At 44.0% G+C, this 17,101-nt stretch overlaps 1 protein-coding gene across 4 annotated transcripts in view; it reads right to left on the reverse strand.

Annotated features, from left to right (window-relative positions):
- The window catches only part of LOC147888338 (uncharacterized), a 141,928-nt gene extending 135,798 nt beyond the window's left edge, over positions 1-6,130 (reverse strand). The window contains exons 1-3 of one of the 4 annotated variants that reach the window (XM_087392432.1): positions 6,013-6,130; positions 5,762-5,976; positions 2,315-2,388 (exon numbers count right to left, since the gene is read on the reverse strand). In XM_087392432.1, the coding sequence (XP_087248558.1) occupies positions 2,315-2,388; positions 5,762-5,900 (213 nt within the window). In that variant the 5' untranslated portion in view covers positions 5,901-5,976; positions 6,013-6,130. Of the gene's footprint in view, positions 1-2,314; positions 2,389-3,880; positions 4,778-5,761 lie in introns of those variants that run through there. The other 3 variants (XM_087392433.1, XM_087392431.1, XM_087392434.1) reach the window with 3 other exon arrangements.
- Between the last annotated feature and the right edge of the window lie 10,971 nt (positions 6,131-17,101).

Genomic DNA, 17,101 nt, shown 5'->3' on the forward strand with positions numbered 1-17,101 from the left:
AATTGTTGACCTGGGAGGAATTGGTACCCATGGTGCTCGACCAGGAGGAGAGATTTCAAAGTCCTTCCCAGGGAAGTGGCTCGGAGGCTTTGGCGGCTGAGTTGAAGGGAAGGAATAAGAAATAAGATGCAAAAAGAGAAGCACTCAAGGCTTCACATACGTACAATCACTGTGGCCAGAAAGGTCACTATAGTGGCAATGTCCTCAGAGAAAAAGTGAGAGGACTAGTGTGCGGACAAAAGCAGACTCTGCAGCCGTCTCCACGATTACTCCTGCCTTCTAACAGCACGTAGCAAGATGCGTTGCCAACAAGCATCCTGGTTCTACATGGAGGATTGCTTGCTTGTATGTGGCAGCCGGGCCTAATGGACAGGTTAAGAGTACATTTGCTGAATTGTTGATGTGAGAATATTGGCTGGATATTTGTTTATTACCGCCTTTTGTTGGTCTTAAGGCTGGATCTCACTACATCTCTCTCTTGTGCATTGTCTATCTACATTCTGCATATCTGTTGAAGTGTACACACTAAGAATAAGAAGTTTGGATTTGAATATACCACTGTGTGATTCTTGGGCTCCATAACTCTATCTCTTGGGTTAGCTTCCATTGTGCATACCCTCTATTGTTCTACAATGTTATCCTAGCCCAAATGACGAAAACAACCTATGAGGCCACCGTACCAAGGTAAGTGGGTGTGCGATTTGAACTTGAAACTAAGCAACTGAGGGTTCTCGAGATATTCGTGTGAAATGAGAAGAAGATACTAAGCCCAGGGTATCACCACGTGGGTCCGTTCCTTTGTGAGAGCTTTGTCATTTATCGTAATGTTGTTGCTTTTTTCATGAAAGAAAAGCAAATTATAAACCTAATGGTGTGGAAAGAGACCACATGACAGAAAAGAGATGCTACCATTATGTTGAAATGTTTGGGGCCTGGAGTTTGCGGTCCGATGTGTGTCAACGATTGCACTAAAACTTGAGACCTTGGCATTTGATCTTGTGTGGGTTTGCCAGCATTAAATTAGAACCAGACAAAGTGTTGCTGTCAAGGCAGAGGATGGCATTCTCGAGGCGGAAAATGAGTTGTCTCCTGAGGCAAAAATTAGGGTTTTCGGAGCACGAAAGCCAAGGCTTTCAAGGTCTAATGGTCTCGCTTGTTCATAAAACAAAGTCGTGGAGCAAGGTATGTTTGCAAATCTGAGTGCACAGGGCATAAGCGGGTTCAGCAAATTGTTTGCAAAAGTATTTGGCCAATCTCTAGTATAAGAACACTAGGAACATCGGCAAATAAGACATTGTAACTGTATGGTTGAAATTAGAGAATGGCGAGGGCAAAGCAACACTTATGTCGTCATCAGTGCCTGTTGGTGAAAAAGTATACCTGTTGTCATGAAGGGAGGTGCCCCTTGAGTGAAGACGTAGGACTCTTCATAATAAAGTGCATCCATGTGGCGAAAAGATGGGTCCCATGGTCTCGGACAGCCCAAGCATGCAAAATGGCAGGAGTGGTCATATCCATTCACATCATCTAATGACGTGAGGGGGATACATAGGCCACTAGGAGATTATGCGGGGTAGTGGGTGAAATTTTTATCACATCTCTGCATCTCTTCCATGTAAAAATGCATGAACACCTTCTAGCATAAGTTGGTATCACGTAGGAGCTAGAAGAAGAGTGGCATTTTTTATAGGCAAGAGGGAATTTTGCTCTGGCACCATTGTAGAAATCCTAGTAATCTAATATCAGTAGTGAGCTAAGGAGCAAAAAGGAGACTACATAGTAGCAGAGAACAAGAATATTTGTATTGCTTACAATGTCTGAAGTGTATGATCCATACAATGAGGCCTCTCCTATATATAGAGTAAAGAGCCATACATGAAAACGTGTGTGCTCTCAAGGAATGTGCATGCAAACATGTGTACCCGTTGTGAAGGGTGTGACCCTTAATGAAAGGGTGCATTACAATGTTATCAATAGAAGTGTCCTATTCATAAGTGTATGCCTCTTTGGAAGAGTTGTAGCTCTTGTGAACGGTTGTGCATCATGGGAAGTGTCTTGTCAAAAGGGCTTACCCTTCCACAAGTGTCCATTCATCCAACCACCCATAAGTTCAGACAAAGCTGGCAATTGACATGCTAGACCAATGCAAGCCCTTCTACTCGTTCAAACTCCATTGACAACAATAACTTGCTTGACAATAAGATTTAAGTAAATGCTTGAAGAGAAATGTAATTTGACATAAGATACACCAGCAAAAGACACATGCAACCTAATACAAGCAAAAAAGCTTCTAGAAAGTAATAGATATACTCACAAGTATTGTAAGAGTTTCACCCCTCGAAGTATCTACAATGAGCTCGCTGGAAGTTACGGGATGAAGATATAACCCTGCACAATAATACTTTAGGAGAATTCAAAAGATCCACTATCGTTGGCAAATAAGTGGATATCACACTAAATTTGTAGTAACCACAAAACCTGCTCAAAGCAAACATACCAATAGAAGCAATTTCCACGAACAATATCTTGTGCTAATAGCAGTGTGAAAACAAATTATTACCAAAAACAATGAAACGTCAGCATAAAGAAACCTTGTAACGAATTAAAATTACTAGAAAATATTTGCCTATTTCGGTAACAAGCCTGTGATTTCACATCTAAGAATTTTTTGTTCGGAAGCATACATGCATGTCAACAAAGAAAACATGACCACGTTGGACCCAAGGAGCAAGCACAAAAAAGAGTCAAAGGCGTATCGACTCTACGACCCAAAGACAAAGGAGTTGGTGGTAAGAAGGGACATGGTGTTCCAAGAGACAGAGCCACAAGCAGCAGCACCATAAGCTCCAGTGGTTTCTCATAAAACGAGGCTTGCAATCACGCAAGAGGAAGAGACCAAAGATCTAGACACTGAAGAATCAGCGTCAGAGACTGAGGCAGCTCCGCAAGCAAGAAGTACCCTGATGAAGAAAGAAAGTTACCAAATGGTACCTAAAGGCTTTAAAAGCTCAGAGATTTGTTGTTGAAGTAGCGCTTGGGTATGTTGAGTAACATCAGGAGAGTTGTTTGGATTTACATCCCTAACCACCAGAGAGTTTACACGCGAGCAGTTCGACATATCTGAATTTCCTGTGAGACGAGCGCAAAGGTGCTGCACTCTAGTCTGTATCATCTCTTCGGGCTACTCCCTGAAAATGCTCATGTTGGCTGGGGCAGGGGATGCAGGATGGAACCACCCGTCACAGTCTAGCAGAGAGGGTCTGAAGGAGGTAGCACTGATGAAGAAGGTATGGGTGTTACTGCTCTTAAAAGGATCGGGGTTGACTGCAGAGTCCACGGATCCGGGAGAGGGTACTGAGCTGCTGTCGGAAGAGGAGGATATCCGAGAGAAGGGGATTCTTTAGATAGGAGAGAATGTCCTGGGGAAGGGGAACCTTGCTCGGGAGGATATCTGGGGGCTGAAGATGGGGGAGAATACCCTGGAGATACTGAAGTAGATGGGTAAAAATCTCGCCAAAGGTGGACAGCAAACTCGTGGGGAATATCTTTATATCGATGTGTCTCGTGGAACACGACTTGTACCATGTCCTTAAGGACGTTAAGGTGCCTCTCACGGTAGGTAAAGGATATGGTCCAAGTCTTCAGATGAGCATGTGACACAAAATACCCAAGATGCAAAGGCCCCAAAACAGGTGGGGTGTGCAATTTGAACACAACATTGAGTGATTTGAGATTGCCGAGGTGCCCTTGAAGGAATTTGCAGGGTATTACCAGGGGGATCCATGCCTTAAATGAGGGGGTCTTCATTTGCTGCAATATCATGAAGAGCAGCAAATATAATTGCAATGGAAAATCCTCAGAAAGAGTGGAAGGAAGCTACCTGGCATTAGGTAGTATCTGGCAATTTATTGAACTGTTGGAGCCTGAAATCTCTGTCAGGAGAGCCGTTCCTGGAGGTTGACTTTGGAGAGGAAATCCACATCAAACAGGGGGGGAAAAGGGTGCTGCTGGCGAGGCAAACTGGAGCAAATCTGAAGAGGTAAATGTGCCGGCTGCAAATTCGAGATTTGGGATTTGCTGTAGCAGAAAGTCGAGGCAGAAACCCATCAGCCTGCTGCCAAGTTTGACAGGGTTTTGACGCAGATATGGATTCTCAGAACAGCCAGGGGGCACAGCAAGTTGTACGGCCACAATGTGGAGCGGGAAGAAAGAAAGAAAAATAGATAGAGAGAGAGAGAGAGAGAGAGAGAGACTAACTGAGTGGGAATCAAGAGCACACTGATGTAGAAGCTCAAGAATAAGTACTTTAGATCTTTAACTTCATCCCAACCTCAGACGTAAAGATTACAAAATTCCATATAAGTGCTCAAGAGAATGAAGTGAATGAACCGTAGGAATGCTTGCCATGGAAATGGGCTTTGAGGAAGGGGGACATAATAGCAACGTGTTGTAGTTGTGGCCCTGTCTATCCGATGCATTTTGAGAGAAGTATGCCAAACTTAAATGAGCATAAAAAGTTGAAATTTTCAATTACTTACCAACAGTTATTTACAAACGAAGAGGGGGACTTCTGAGCCCAATGCATTTAAGAGAAATATACCCGAAATAAATAATCATGATAGGTTTTAAGTACAAATAAAGAGTTCGACTAGAGTCAACTACAGTGCTTAAATCCCAAACTTATCAAGCTGACCATTACGTTGACAAGTGGTCTAAGCCAGTTGCAGCTCCAGATTGGGCATTTCACAAGATCATGGCTTGGGTATCCAACTGAGGAGCAACCTGGCGCATTGAGATCATGAAAACAAGATCTATGTGTTGACTCAACCGGAATTTCAAAACCCATCTCGGAACTCCAACGTCCTAAAGTTGGAGTTGTGACAAAATTAGGCCCAGCAGGCTCTAGGCTTACTAAGCCCAAGAATTAATGGTAGACGTGCCTCTACATCCTGTGTAAGATGAACCCTTGAGCTCAGGCAAAAGGTGTGGGAAAAAAAAAAAGTGCCTACGCCTTGGCCTGTCGACAGACATACGCTCTTACGATGCTAATCTCTGCCTGTGAAGCCCATCAATACGCTTTGAACTCCACGCACCTTTGCTACGTCAGCCGATCCTCAGCTCCTCCAACGTTTGCGACGTCAGAAAATCCTGCGGCCCTCAGCTCCGCCAAAATTCAGGCCACAGCAGAGAGGTCATACCTCTAAATCATTAAAGGCCATGAAAGGGAAGGCCACCCCCCTGTTTTTATGCCCTTCATCACACCTCACTTTTGGTCCATTAGAGATGTCCGTATTATGAATATTTGACGGATTATCTTCAAAGCTAAGTCCTACCTTAAGGATTGAGGTGTTGCAAGCTAGCCTAAAGCAAGCGCGAATGATGTTTCCAGACTCCAGACATTAAAACACAAGGATTAGTGGTGGAGGCTATGGCAAAGATGCGATATTTGGCCAGTTTATAATTAGAAGCAACCGCAAAATTTCGTCTAATCGAAACGATTGCGCCGTCTCTAGGCAACTTTGTAGCTCATTGAGCAAAGCACACCGCGCTGGCGTTAAAGGCCCAATGGGAGAGATTGTGATAACATTGGCTACAAAGACGAACGTTGGAAGCAACGCCGGCGGCACATAGCTTCAACAAAAGGTATATGGTGCTCCCTATGCTGAGGCGCAGGTCGGCAACAATCGTGAAGTCTGCTTTCTAAGAACAGGAACGCCAACAAATTGCAAAATGGACGGAAGGAGCAGAGAATTGGACGCACTGAGCTCAGTGAGGAACAGGAGGACCATGAAGACGGATGAGATGAGAGTGATGAAGCCGCCGGACAAAGATCGACTGTAGAAATCCTCATTGATCTTCGGAAACGCATCCAACTGCCGGATTCGATGAAATGCCTGCATGATTTTCTCTTGGGAGGATGAGCGATCAGCAAAGAGGAGTATGAAGCTGGTGCAATTGAGGTTAGAGAATCATGAGCTTTAGCCCTGGACTTGGCTCTTCACTATAATATACTCCAAGCTCATACTCAATTTCAATTCCTAATAGGACACTCAAGGACACTCATGTTTGTCACGTGTTACATAGGAATCATCTTCCCCTAGAGAGTCGCTACACGATCCGAGTCGATCTTGCCTTGCTTGGCTTCAACCTCGCCAGTCTGTTCTATGACTTCTATCCTCTCCATATCATGTACGAAAGCAGCAATTCCACCACAATCACTAGGCTCATCTTGCCACTTGTAAGTTTATTATTGAAGGTGGGAGACACTGAGAGGAGAGGAGTGCACACACATACTAACTATACAATACATTATTGTCAAAGATACAATGGAAATATATGCAAGGAGGGATAGTAGAAATGTGCTGAAGAATGCAAGAGAGAGATGCTAGAAACTTATGCTTTATTCATTAGAGAAGCCGATACAATTAGAATATAACAAAGTGCCAAAATGGCCCTATTTATGGGCAATGGGTAGGTCCTCCAGTCAATTAACTAGACAGGTCGACTGGACCAACGTGGTAGACTAGCCTGACCACTTATTGGTTGGATTGACTGTGTTGGTCGATTGTTTGTCTACCTTACGCTCGGCTCTATATCCTTATATCCAGCTTATATCCAAGCCTTGATACAAGTGAACTATGCATTGATGTCTCAGATCATTCAAAACAAGGAGCTTGCTTTAGTTAAGGAAGCTATCTTACATGAGAGTTAGAGGATAGCCATGCAAGTAGATATGGAAGCCATCGAGAAGAATGGGACTTGGTTCCCAGGAAGTTGAGATGATCGACTATTGGTGTCGAGTGGGTTTTCAAGACCAAGCATACATCCAATGAGTTTGTGGTAAGCACAAGGCTATGCTCAGGGGCCAGGGATTGACTATGAAGATTCTTTTTCACTAACTACAAGGATGGCCACCATTCGAATCATTCTTACCCTGGCCTTTCATTAGCGATTGAAGTCTTTACACACACATCTGCACTTCCAAGGAGACTACTCTCTTCATGGATGATAACCAATTATACACATAGGCCAAATGCTCCCAAATCTCTTTGGCCAATGTCATGTTTCACGTGATTGTGCTTGAGGTGTGCAATTGAGAAAGATGAAGGAGCATACATGGGAATTCACACAATCCCATAATTGTGCCACGGTTTCTTCACTCATCCTAGACTATTATGTCCTCCTCCTCCAAATCTAACTTTGGAACTCCAACTAAAGGAAATCAACCATAGGACTATAAAACAAACTCCATCATTACATTCCCAATACCATACTTGTTCCTTTCTAACTATTGGAACTTAGGGAGGATAAGGATAGGGAGGATAGGGATCTTCAAGCAAATCTACCATATGGGGGGTGATTTTGCTCTTGTGAAGGGAGAGGGGGGAAAAAAGTAAAGAAGAGATGTCTTGCAGGGATACCTCCTTCAGGCTACTTCTCCTCATCTTGTATTGTCCACTATTGCTCCAATCAACATCAAACACCATTTGTCCCATGCACTCTCTCCATGTCCAAGCATTCAAACTTGTGTCTGATACCATGTTAGAGATTCAGAAAAATATGCAAAAGGGGAGAGAGAGAGATATAGAGATGTATTAACGTCTTTGGGAGGCCTCGCAGGCTTATGAGACAAAGTACAACCACAAGTGACTCTCGTTAAGACCCCTGTAGAGACTAAGGAAAACTCAAAGAAAATATGACTAAAAAATAATATACATGGAGACTTAGATACTGCTCTCATGTGAGATGCAAGAATATCTCAGAGCTGTGTCTATTGTGTCGACCTGCATAATGGCGAGGGGTGAGGTTTTCAAGACCTTTGTATCCGGCATGCCATGTCAAGAGTGACCCCTCGGCTCTAGTGCTCACCTCTAAGAAAGGTTGTGAAATGTTGGACCTCCATAGTGCACGGTCTAGCTAATTGATCACTTGAGGTGTGCAATTGAGGAAGATGAAGGAGCATACATGGGAATTGTCACAATCCCATAATTGTGTTCGTTTTTCTTTGCCCATCCTGGACTATTGTACGAGGCCCTCCTCCTCCAAATCTAGCTTTGGAACTCCAAGTAAAAGGAAATCAGGCACATCGTATGATTGCAAAAAAAAACATCATTACTTTCCCAATACCATAATTGTTATTCTCTAACTAACGGTCCATCTGGAACATAGGAGGATAGGGATCTTCACAGGCTTCTCAACCCTCTCAAAAGCAAATCTACCATCTTGGGGGGTCTCTTGTGAAGGGAGATTGAGGGAAAAAGTAAAGAAGAGGCTATTATAGCTTGCAAGGTAGATATCCTAAAATGACACCTCCTTCTGGCTATTCCTCCTCATCTTGTACAATCCACTCTTGCTCTGATTAGCATCAAATTGTTGGGATAACTCAAGGTGTATGCCTCAGGCACACCTTATGTTTCTATGTGTGAGTGCTAGAGGCACAGTTAGGTGCCCACAAGCACAGTTAGGTGGTGGAGAGCCACATAGGATGATTGAGAGAATCTAGGAGCAGATTGAGAAGATGATTGTGGAGCTCTGAAGTCATCAGTGATGTCAGTGAGCTTGTATGAGGTGCCTACTTAAGGACCTCACTCTTCTACTTAAGAGCATGCCTGAAGATTATGATCACATAGTTACCACTTTGAAAAATCTTCCTAATCCTAATCTTGAAGGTATTATCTCTGCTCTCCAAGAAGAAGAAAGGCATATGGAGCTCAGGAAAGGCAATGACACTAGGACAAGCAATGACACTATTTATGCTGTAAAATTCCAGAAGGGCAAGTATACCCCTTGCAATCACTGTGGAAAGACAAATCACCTTTCAAAGGACTGCTTCAAAATTAATCCATGCAAGCACTGTGGCAAGAACAACCATAATGAGAAGTTTTGTAGGAACAAAGCAAAGATAGAAAATGCACTTACAGTTCATGAGCCTCCACAAGATGAGGCATCCTTTGAAGATTATGCATTTTAAACACATCTCTATGTATGCTCCAGATCTCTCTTTTTATGTCAAGGTACTTAGCCTGGATAGTCCTCCAAAATGAATGAAAATAAACTATTGTGTTTTGTGTGTTTTGTAAACACCTCTGGTCACCTTATGATGTAGGCCATGTGTATGTTTTGTTCCATGGTACCTCCTGCAGACATTGTGTGCATGTACATGCAGGGGAGATAACCATTGGAAGGTCTTTTTGTATCCCTTTTTGTTTATACCTTACACCCAAGGGAACCCTTGCTAGCATGAGAACCTAGCCATAGATTTATCCTTGACCACCATGAGATGGCATGAGAAACTATGAGACTAGATGTATCCTTGACATAGCCTGAGGCATTTCCTTGAGGGGGGGTTTGTTGGGATGACTCAAGGTGTATGCCTCAGGCACACCTTATGTTTCTATGTGTGAGTGCTAGAGGCACAGTTAGGTGCCCACAAGCACAGTTAGGTGGTGGAGAGCCACATAGGATGATTGAGAGAATCTAGGAGCAGATTGAGAAGATGATTGTGGAGCTCTGAAGTCATCAGTGATGTCAGTGAGCTTGTATGAGGTGCCTACTTAAGGACCTCACTCTTCTTCATTCCATAAGCAAGTAATGCAAGTATTCTGAGTTTGTGTCCACTCTTTGCTTTCCTTTCAGTTTCTCCAACACAAATACCATTTGTCCCATTCACTCTCTCCATGTCCATGCATTCAAACTACCTTGTGCCTGATATCATGTTAGAGATGCAACAAAAATATGCAAAAAGGGGGGGGGGGGGAGAGAGAGAGAGAGAGAGAGATGTATTAACATCTACAAGAGGCCTCATGGGCCTATGAGACAAAGTACAAGCCAAAAAGTAACTCATACAAAGCCACCGAGGGAAAGCAAAAGCAAAATAACAGAGAACTATTAGGTGCTCAGAGCTAGCACTCCTAGTACATGCTCAGGTTAGCTCAGGTTCTGTATATCCAAGTAACCTAGTGGCTCTCTGAAGAGATATGAGGAGCTCTTGTATCTATGTCTATTGAGTTGTCTCACGACGTGGGGAAAGGCGTGGTCTCCTCAATCTCTGGATTCGATGGGCTATGGTAAGGGTGATGCCTTGTCTCTAGTGGTCGCGTCTAAGAAGGGATGAGATAGACCAGACATCGATCGTGCGTGCGGTGGACCCTCTTTATGTCACACGTGGAGCATGTGTCCCTCGTCTAGCAACATCGTGGTGGACACTTCCACTACTATCCATAATGCTCTCATCTCATCAAGCTCCTCTTCCTCATCTACATCGACAGCTAACTCAAATGCATAGAAGTATGTAACAAAAGACTGTGATCTATCAATCTCGATGACCTATGGCATTAGACCATAGTGCTCTCTGGTCTATCGCATCAATGTCAATGTCTCTCTCCATCATTGCATCTCAATTAGGTCGATCTCAACACACACCTGATCATGAAAATCGATCAGCTATGTGAGTGGACCAAAGCCATGCACCTCCTGAAAAAGGCAATGATATCGTCATCGGATCTCATAATAGGCTGGATAGACACATAGAAAATGCTCTTCTGTCTCTATCTCCTCTATCTTGCATACAAGTCCTCTGCTCTTTGGGTATGCTTGCATCTCTCCCTACCTCAATCCGTAGAAGGTGATGTGATGAGACTCGCAATTGACCGATGGCGACCCTCAATGCATGTGAGACTCTCCTGTCCTCAAGATGTTGAGTTCTGATGACAAGACTGTGCTCTAAGACCCTTAGGAAATGGTCATGGTCGAACTAAATCTTGGTGGAGAACTCCTCACCCCCCAAGCCCTAGATCTATGGAGCTGGAGACCGTATGATACGGTTGATTTCATCTCGTGGGATCATCTCGAGTGGTGCATCCAGACTATACTGAAAGTGGGGAAGTTTGTCCATTTGAATGTCGTGACTACCAAACCACATGGATATATGTGCGTACCATGCCGTATCAACACCCCTCTCTGCTAGTCTCCTAGAGGACTCTAATGCTAATCTCCGTAATCTCCATTGGGGTAAGGCCCAGACTCTATGGAGGAATGTCACTGTCTAAAAGATGGCATCAACCTGGAGAGGGGTCATGGTGAACTTTGCCTATATAATTTGATGGGGGACTAAGGGTTTACTCCAAATCATCCTGGATCCCATGGTCACCTATAGCCTCTCAAACCTCTTCCACTCTGTGGCTTAAATATCACTCCCCTAGAAAGGTGTTGCATACATGGCAGTCGATCTCACCAATGTGTCAAAAAGACAACCTTCATCGGGGGGTCTTGGAAGTGTGTCTAGAAGTATCGCCTCTCTAGTCACGGGCTAGAGCACCCCGTCCGTATGTGAGTCATGCCGTACCTACAGGGATCATCATGAAACTCGGTCCGATAAACACTATCCTCAAATATATGTAAGATTGCACTATCTCCACAGGCTTGCCACTGTATGTGAAGCTATGGTGATGAGACATTGCTTGTGAGGTGTTGAAGATCATAATCTTGGTTTTTCCAAGGTTAACTATCGAGTCTCTCTCTCTCTCTCTCTCTCTCTCTCTCTTTCTCTCTCTCTCTCTAGAACATCTCTAGAGCCTCTAGATATTTTTGTAGTCCCTCTTCTATGATATGAGGACTATGTCATCGGCATACATCAATACCTGCACCATCAAATTAGCTAGAAGCAATCCCTCTCCACCTAGGCGATCAAAAAAGAAGTGATCTCATTGAAATAGAGCCCAAAAAGAGTCCATGATAGGGGGTAGCCTTGTTTTACTCCGATAGTGCTCTCAACCCAGTCTGATAGGCCTCATGGGGTGCGTACCCTCCCTCTGATAGACTCATATAGACTCATGAACCCCAAATCATGATCTCTCGCAACTGCAACTCCTGTAACCTCTTGTTCAAGTGAGAGCATGGAACAACATCAAATGCCTTATGGAAGTCTACGAAGCAAGTGTAGACTTTCTGATGCCTCGACTTTGCCTCCTCAATAATAGCCCTTAGGGTGAATGTGGTCCAAGGTGGAGTGTTGCTTCCGTAAACCTACCTGCACAAGTGCTTGCTGCCCGTGACCCTCTACATGGCTGTTGATATCCCTCCCCATATATCTTAGCCAAAGTGTGGCCAATCATAAGCCTGCGGTAGTTCCCAATATCAATGGGATCACTTGCCTTATGTATCGGTACTATGGTGGTGGTGCTCCAGGTAGGTGGGAAGCCATGGCATATGGCATGGTTGAACAATTGTCCTAAGATTGGGGTCAAGATCTCTTGCCTATACGCAAAATGTTGAGTACGTAGCCCCTCATGATCGAGTGATCGCTGGTTATGGAGCCAAAGAAGGGTAGCTTGTGCATTTGGTGAAGTAAACAAACCAACACGTAGTAGATGTGCGCATAGAGGACATATTAGGTGGTGCCTAACCTGGGACATCAGATAGAGATCAAGCATATGAAGGGAGATTGGGGAAAAAGTAAAGAAGAGGCTGTATAGCTTGCAAGGTAGCTATCCTAAAATGACACCTTCTTCTAGCTACTTCTCCTCATCTTGTACAGTCCAATCTTGCTTTGATCAACATCAAATACAATTTGTCCCATTCAGTCTCTCCATGTCCATGCATTTTAACTACCTTGTGTCTGATGCCATGTTAGAGATGCAACAAAAATATGCAAAAAGGGGAGAGAGAGAAAGAGAGAGAGAGAGAGAGATGTATTAACGTCTGCAAGAGGCCTCGTGGGCCTATGAGACAACGTACAAGCCAAAAAGTAACTCATACAAAGCCACTGAGGGCTAAAGCAAAGGCTTCACTAAGACCCTTGCTGAAAGCTAAAAAGCTAAAGTGCTAAATTAGTGAATCACTAGAGAAAGCAAAACGAAATCACAGAGAAATATCAGATGCTTAGAGCTAGCACTCCTAGTACATGCTCAGGTTCCGTATATCTAGGTAACCTAATGGCTCTTTGAAGACATGTGAGAAGCTCTTGTATCCTTGTCTGTCGAGCCATCTCATGACATGGGGGAGGGCGTGGTATCCTTGATCTCTGGATCTGGTGCGCTACATTAAGGGTGATGCCTCATCTCTAGTAGTCGTCTCTGAGAAGGGCTGAGATAGATCAGACATCGATTGTGCGTGTTGTGGACCCTCTTCATGTCGCACGTGGAGCATGTGTCCCTTGTCTAGCAGCATCGTGGTGGACACTCCCACTACTAATCCATGATTCTCTCATCTCATCAAGCTCCTCTTCCTCAGCCACATTGACAGCTGACTCAGATGCATAGAAGTTTGTAACAAAAGTCTGTGATCTATCAATCTCGATGACTTGTGGCATCAGTGCATACTGCTCTTTGGTCTGTCGCATCTTTTAAGCTGTTGCATTTGTTCTTTAACGCTGTTCAGCTCCTCATTTAAAGGTGTTTGAAACTCCCCTTCCTCCCAATGCACACTTGCCTTCAATTTGTCATTCTCATCTTGAAGGGCAGCAACATGGGCTTCCAATGTCTCAACCTGAGAGGTCAAATTACTGGTTTTTTCACCTATAACATAAGTCATGTCCTATAGCATTTTCCCATTTTCACATGTCCATTTGGTTTGCATCTCCTGTTAGATATGCTCAATGCCCCACCCTCCTGGTAACCACCAGTGGTCCAAGGTACTCAAGTTGTAAGGCCCCCATATGAGGAGAAGCCATGTGTGAACCCGGGACACTACACGCAGCCCTCCAAGACCATGAAGTGGTACCATATATCAGAGCAGTTGGGTTGTAGATAGTGGTAGCAAAGTTTCTGTGCCATCTCAATCTCAAACAGACTGTGGAGTTCCTGGCCAACTACAACAAAGCGACAACCACCACGAGTTGGATGCATGCAAATGGCTAGCTCCACTACTACCATTTCACGATGCAGAAGATTCAGAGAGCATTTGACCTTCCCACAATCTCCCAGCCATATTAGACATTAAGAGACATGGAGAAGAGGTTGGCAACAGTGGCCAACTACAACAACAAAATCCATCGAGGAGGGGTACCACTCAATCTGATCAAGGATCCACAATTGGCAAAAGAAGCTTGAGTCATCACACTGCTCGCATAGGTACAAATGATAGAGCATCATTCATGGTCCTCCCTAATTTCTTGTTATAGATATAAGCTGTATCCCACCAACTCGGCAGATTTCTTTTATTGGGAGATCATTAACATCTGCGAGCATGGCAAAAAAATTGGCAATCCCATGTTCTTGATGACCATCATCCATCGCCTTGGATTATTTTCCATACCTTCCCACCGATCGATGTTGACAAAGAAAAGAAAGGAAGAAGAGGCAGCCAAGAAGGCCTAAGAAGAAGAGGCAGAAGCCCAAAGATAAAGAGAGGAAACCGAGAGAAGGGAACATGATCTCCTAAGATAGCAACAAGCAGAACAAGAGAGGCTTTGAGCAAAGGAGGAGCAAAAAAAGTAGCAGAACTAGAAGAATGCTAAGAGCGATGGGAACATTGGCTCAAGTAGCTAACAGGTCTAGATGAGTAGACAACAAACTTGACCTAGGATTCTCATGAGCCTACCCCTTGCCACCTACTCAACAGCCAAGAGCAGCTCAAGAGCAGACACCTCTCCAAGCCCCCTTCATTATGAACTTGTACCAACAAGCCTTGGATTATTGTACATCGAATGCATACACCTCCACTAAAGGGTACCAAGATCTGATCTGTCATGATTGCAACATAGATATAAAGGAGCTAGCCTTCCTATAGTCAATCAATACTCTCACTGCGGCATCACATAATCCTTTACATCAGGTCAGAAGGCTTTTAGGCTACAACACTAAGAGATCCTCAAAACCTCATGCCAGCTCCGACACACAACGGCTATGCTACAAAAAGAGCATGCAAATCACTTGGTAGTCAAAGCATCTAGACTACAAGTAGTGAAAGTTGGCAAGAAGCTCGAGCTAGAGCCACTATAGATGCAAGAGGCTCTTGTAAGAGAAAGATCACAAACAGACATCGACTTCCAGGCATTGAGGAAACGTGCAACTCTACAACATGCCCAGGTCATAGAAGAGAAGCAAGTGGTGGAGCTATAGGTCCAACAATAGGCCACCCTAATAGAGCAACTCCATACAGCTAAGAGAGCAATAAGTTGAGGCACTACAGGTAGCCCTTCAAATGACATTGGCTTCTTTCCCTTTGGCATGAGACCCCGATTAGTTAGATCCATGATGGGTTGCAAGAAGCATTGTCCCGCACTTCCACCCTCTACTTCACAACATGCACGGTCCTTGACACATACACTTATTTTGTGCACACACTCATAGTTGCATTACAACATCAATTTTGATAATACACTAACACTACACCACCTTAATGAGGCCTTCCACTGCTCCATAGTACAAGCACATCTGATATTAGTTATGGCCTACTTGCATGAAGATTTAGTTTTGGACGTAGATGTGGACATCCTAACCCTCTGCTACCACCCCATCGTCTACAATTTTATGGTGTGGTGCTGAGTGCTATGAGACTCGGCCAACTATCTTATGGCAACATCATTACTAGAGCTAGTAAACATGATGCCCTAGAAGACCAACCCTCCAATCCTAAAATGATCCAGCAAAGTCTAGAATGGATGTAGGCGTGCAGTCGCACTGAGGTTGCACTGAGATCGAATGTATTTTCCATTGCTTGTTTAGGGCAGCAAGCAAACGGTACCCACCAATCGGCATTAGTGTTCTATATAGTAATATTATGGAATCCCTCCAAAATATGCTTCAAACTAAGTTTGATGACTCCCATGTAGTAGCTTACCCCTCAAGTCCTTGACAATGATATGGACTTAGCCTGAGATCTTTTTTCCTCTGCCACACCCCCACCACCACCCTTACAAACCTTCCACTTCATAGCACGGAGCAAGGGTCATGCAAGGGCAACCTATCAAAGGAGAGGTCACCAGGCAGCCACTAAAGGCCCTAGAAATGGATAAATTATGCATCATCTCAGTGGAAAAAGTTTTGTTCCCTGGCTTCTTCATTCCTTTAATTATTGAAAATCCCTATGACAGACTTATGGTATGCTCCCTTGATCACTACTTCCAAATCCCAATAGTGGGCCATTGAGAGAAGGCACGTGGGTAACGACGGCAACATTTACCATCAATCAAGCAAATGGCTGAGGGATTCAATGCCCCACATGGACCATGAACATTACACTGACTAACGACATCATGCAACCCAGGAAACAATGCTACATCAAGTAGCTCTACGCATACCAATCTATCATAGTGTGCAGTCTCTACTACTGGTTTATTGCAATATGTGCAAGTGTAGCAAGCCTCTCTTATAAAACTCAATCACAAAAACATACCAAACGACCTTACCAAACAAGTGATTTCATTATATCCTTGTGCTTTTCATGAAACACACGGGTGGTCAAATCGGGGCGGTCTTGTGGACTCTGGCCAGGTAGCAATGCTTTAGATCAGGCCATTTTGGGTTGCAAGTGAATGTAATGAACAAATCTAGTTTACCCCTTTTTCGTACAATTTCCATAGCATCGTGATACAACAGACACATATATCGAGGTCCTCTCATAAAAGAGGATGACAATACAACCCTACGCCCTGTAGCATTGCCAAATAAGGTGTTCGTCCCATCAACTGCATTTACCATGTCCATCAATCCCTGGTAAACTTCTACATGCAAAGATGCTTGATTATTACGTATCCACAACAATCTCGATTCCTCCATACTACTGTATGCATCAACCATGTATTGTTGTAGTAATCTCCCCCCGCGCAAAAGGCATGCGTTTGTATCAGACCTCGCTTGCAGACGATAAGCATATTATTGCCTCCTACATCATGTACTTTTGTCTTTGTACCCCGCGGTGACCAAGATCATCATCATATGGGATACATACATGCCATTTATCCTCCCCTAGAGGAAACAGAAGAACATACGTGAGCGGCATGTATGATTGATGCAAGTTAGATATTCATTGTATACGGCCATTGCGGCCTAAAATCTGAATGTCCCTATTACCAACATCAAGATCATTCCCTTGTCCTACATAATAGCGGCAACCTCGCTAGCCATGGGAAACATATATTGTTTGGAGGTTGCACGATTCT

The sequence above is a fragment of the Dipteris shenzhenensis genome, chromosome 21, assembly GCF_047967505.1.
Source record: "Dipteris shenzhenensis isolate YYH24624 ecotype China chromosome 21, Dip_SZ_1.0, whole genome shotgun sequence".
Lineage (NCBI taxonomy): Eukaryota > Viridiplantae > Streptophyta > Polypodiopsida > Gleicheniales > Dipteridaceae > Dipteris > Dipteris shenzhenensis.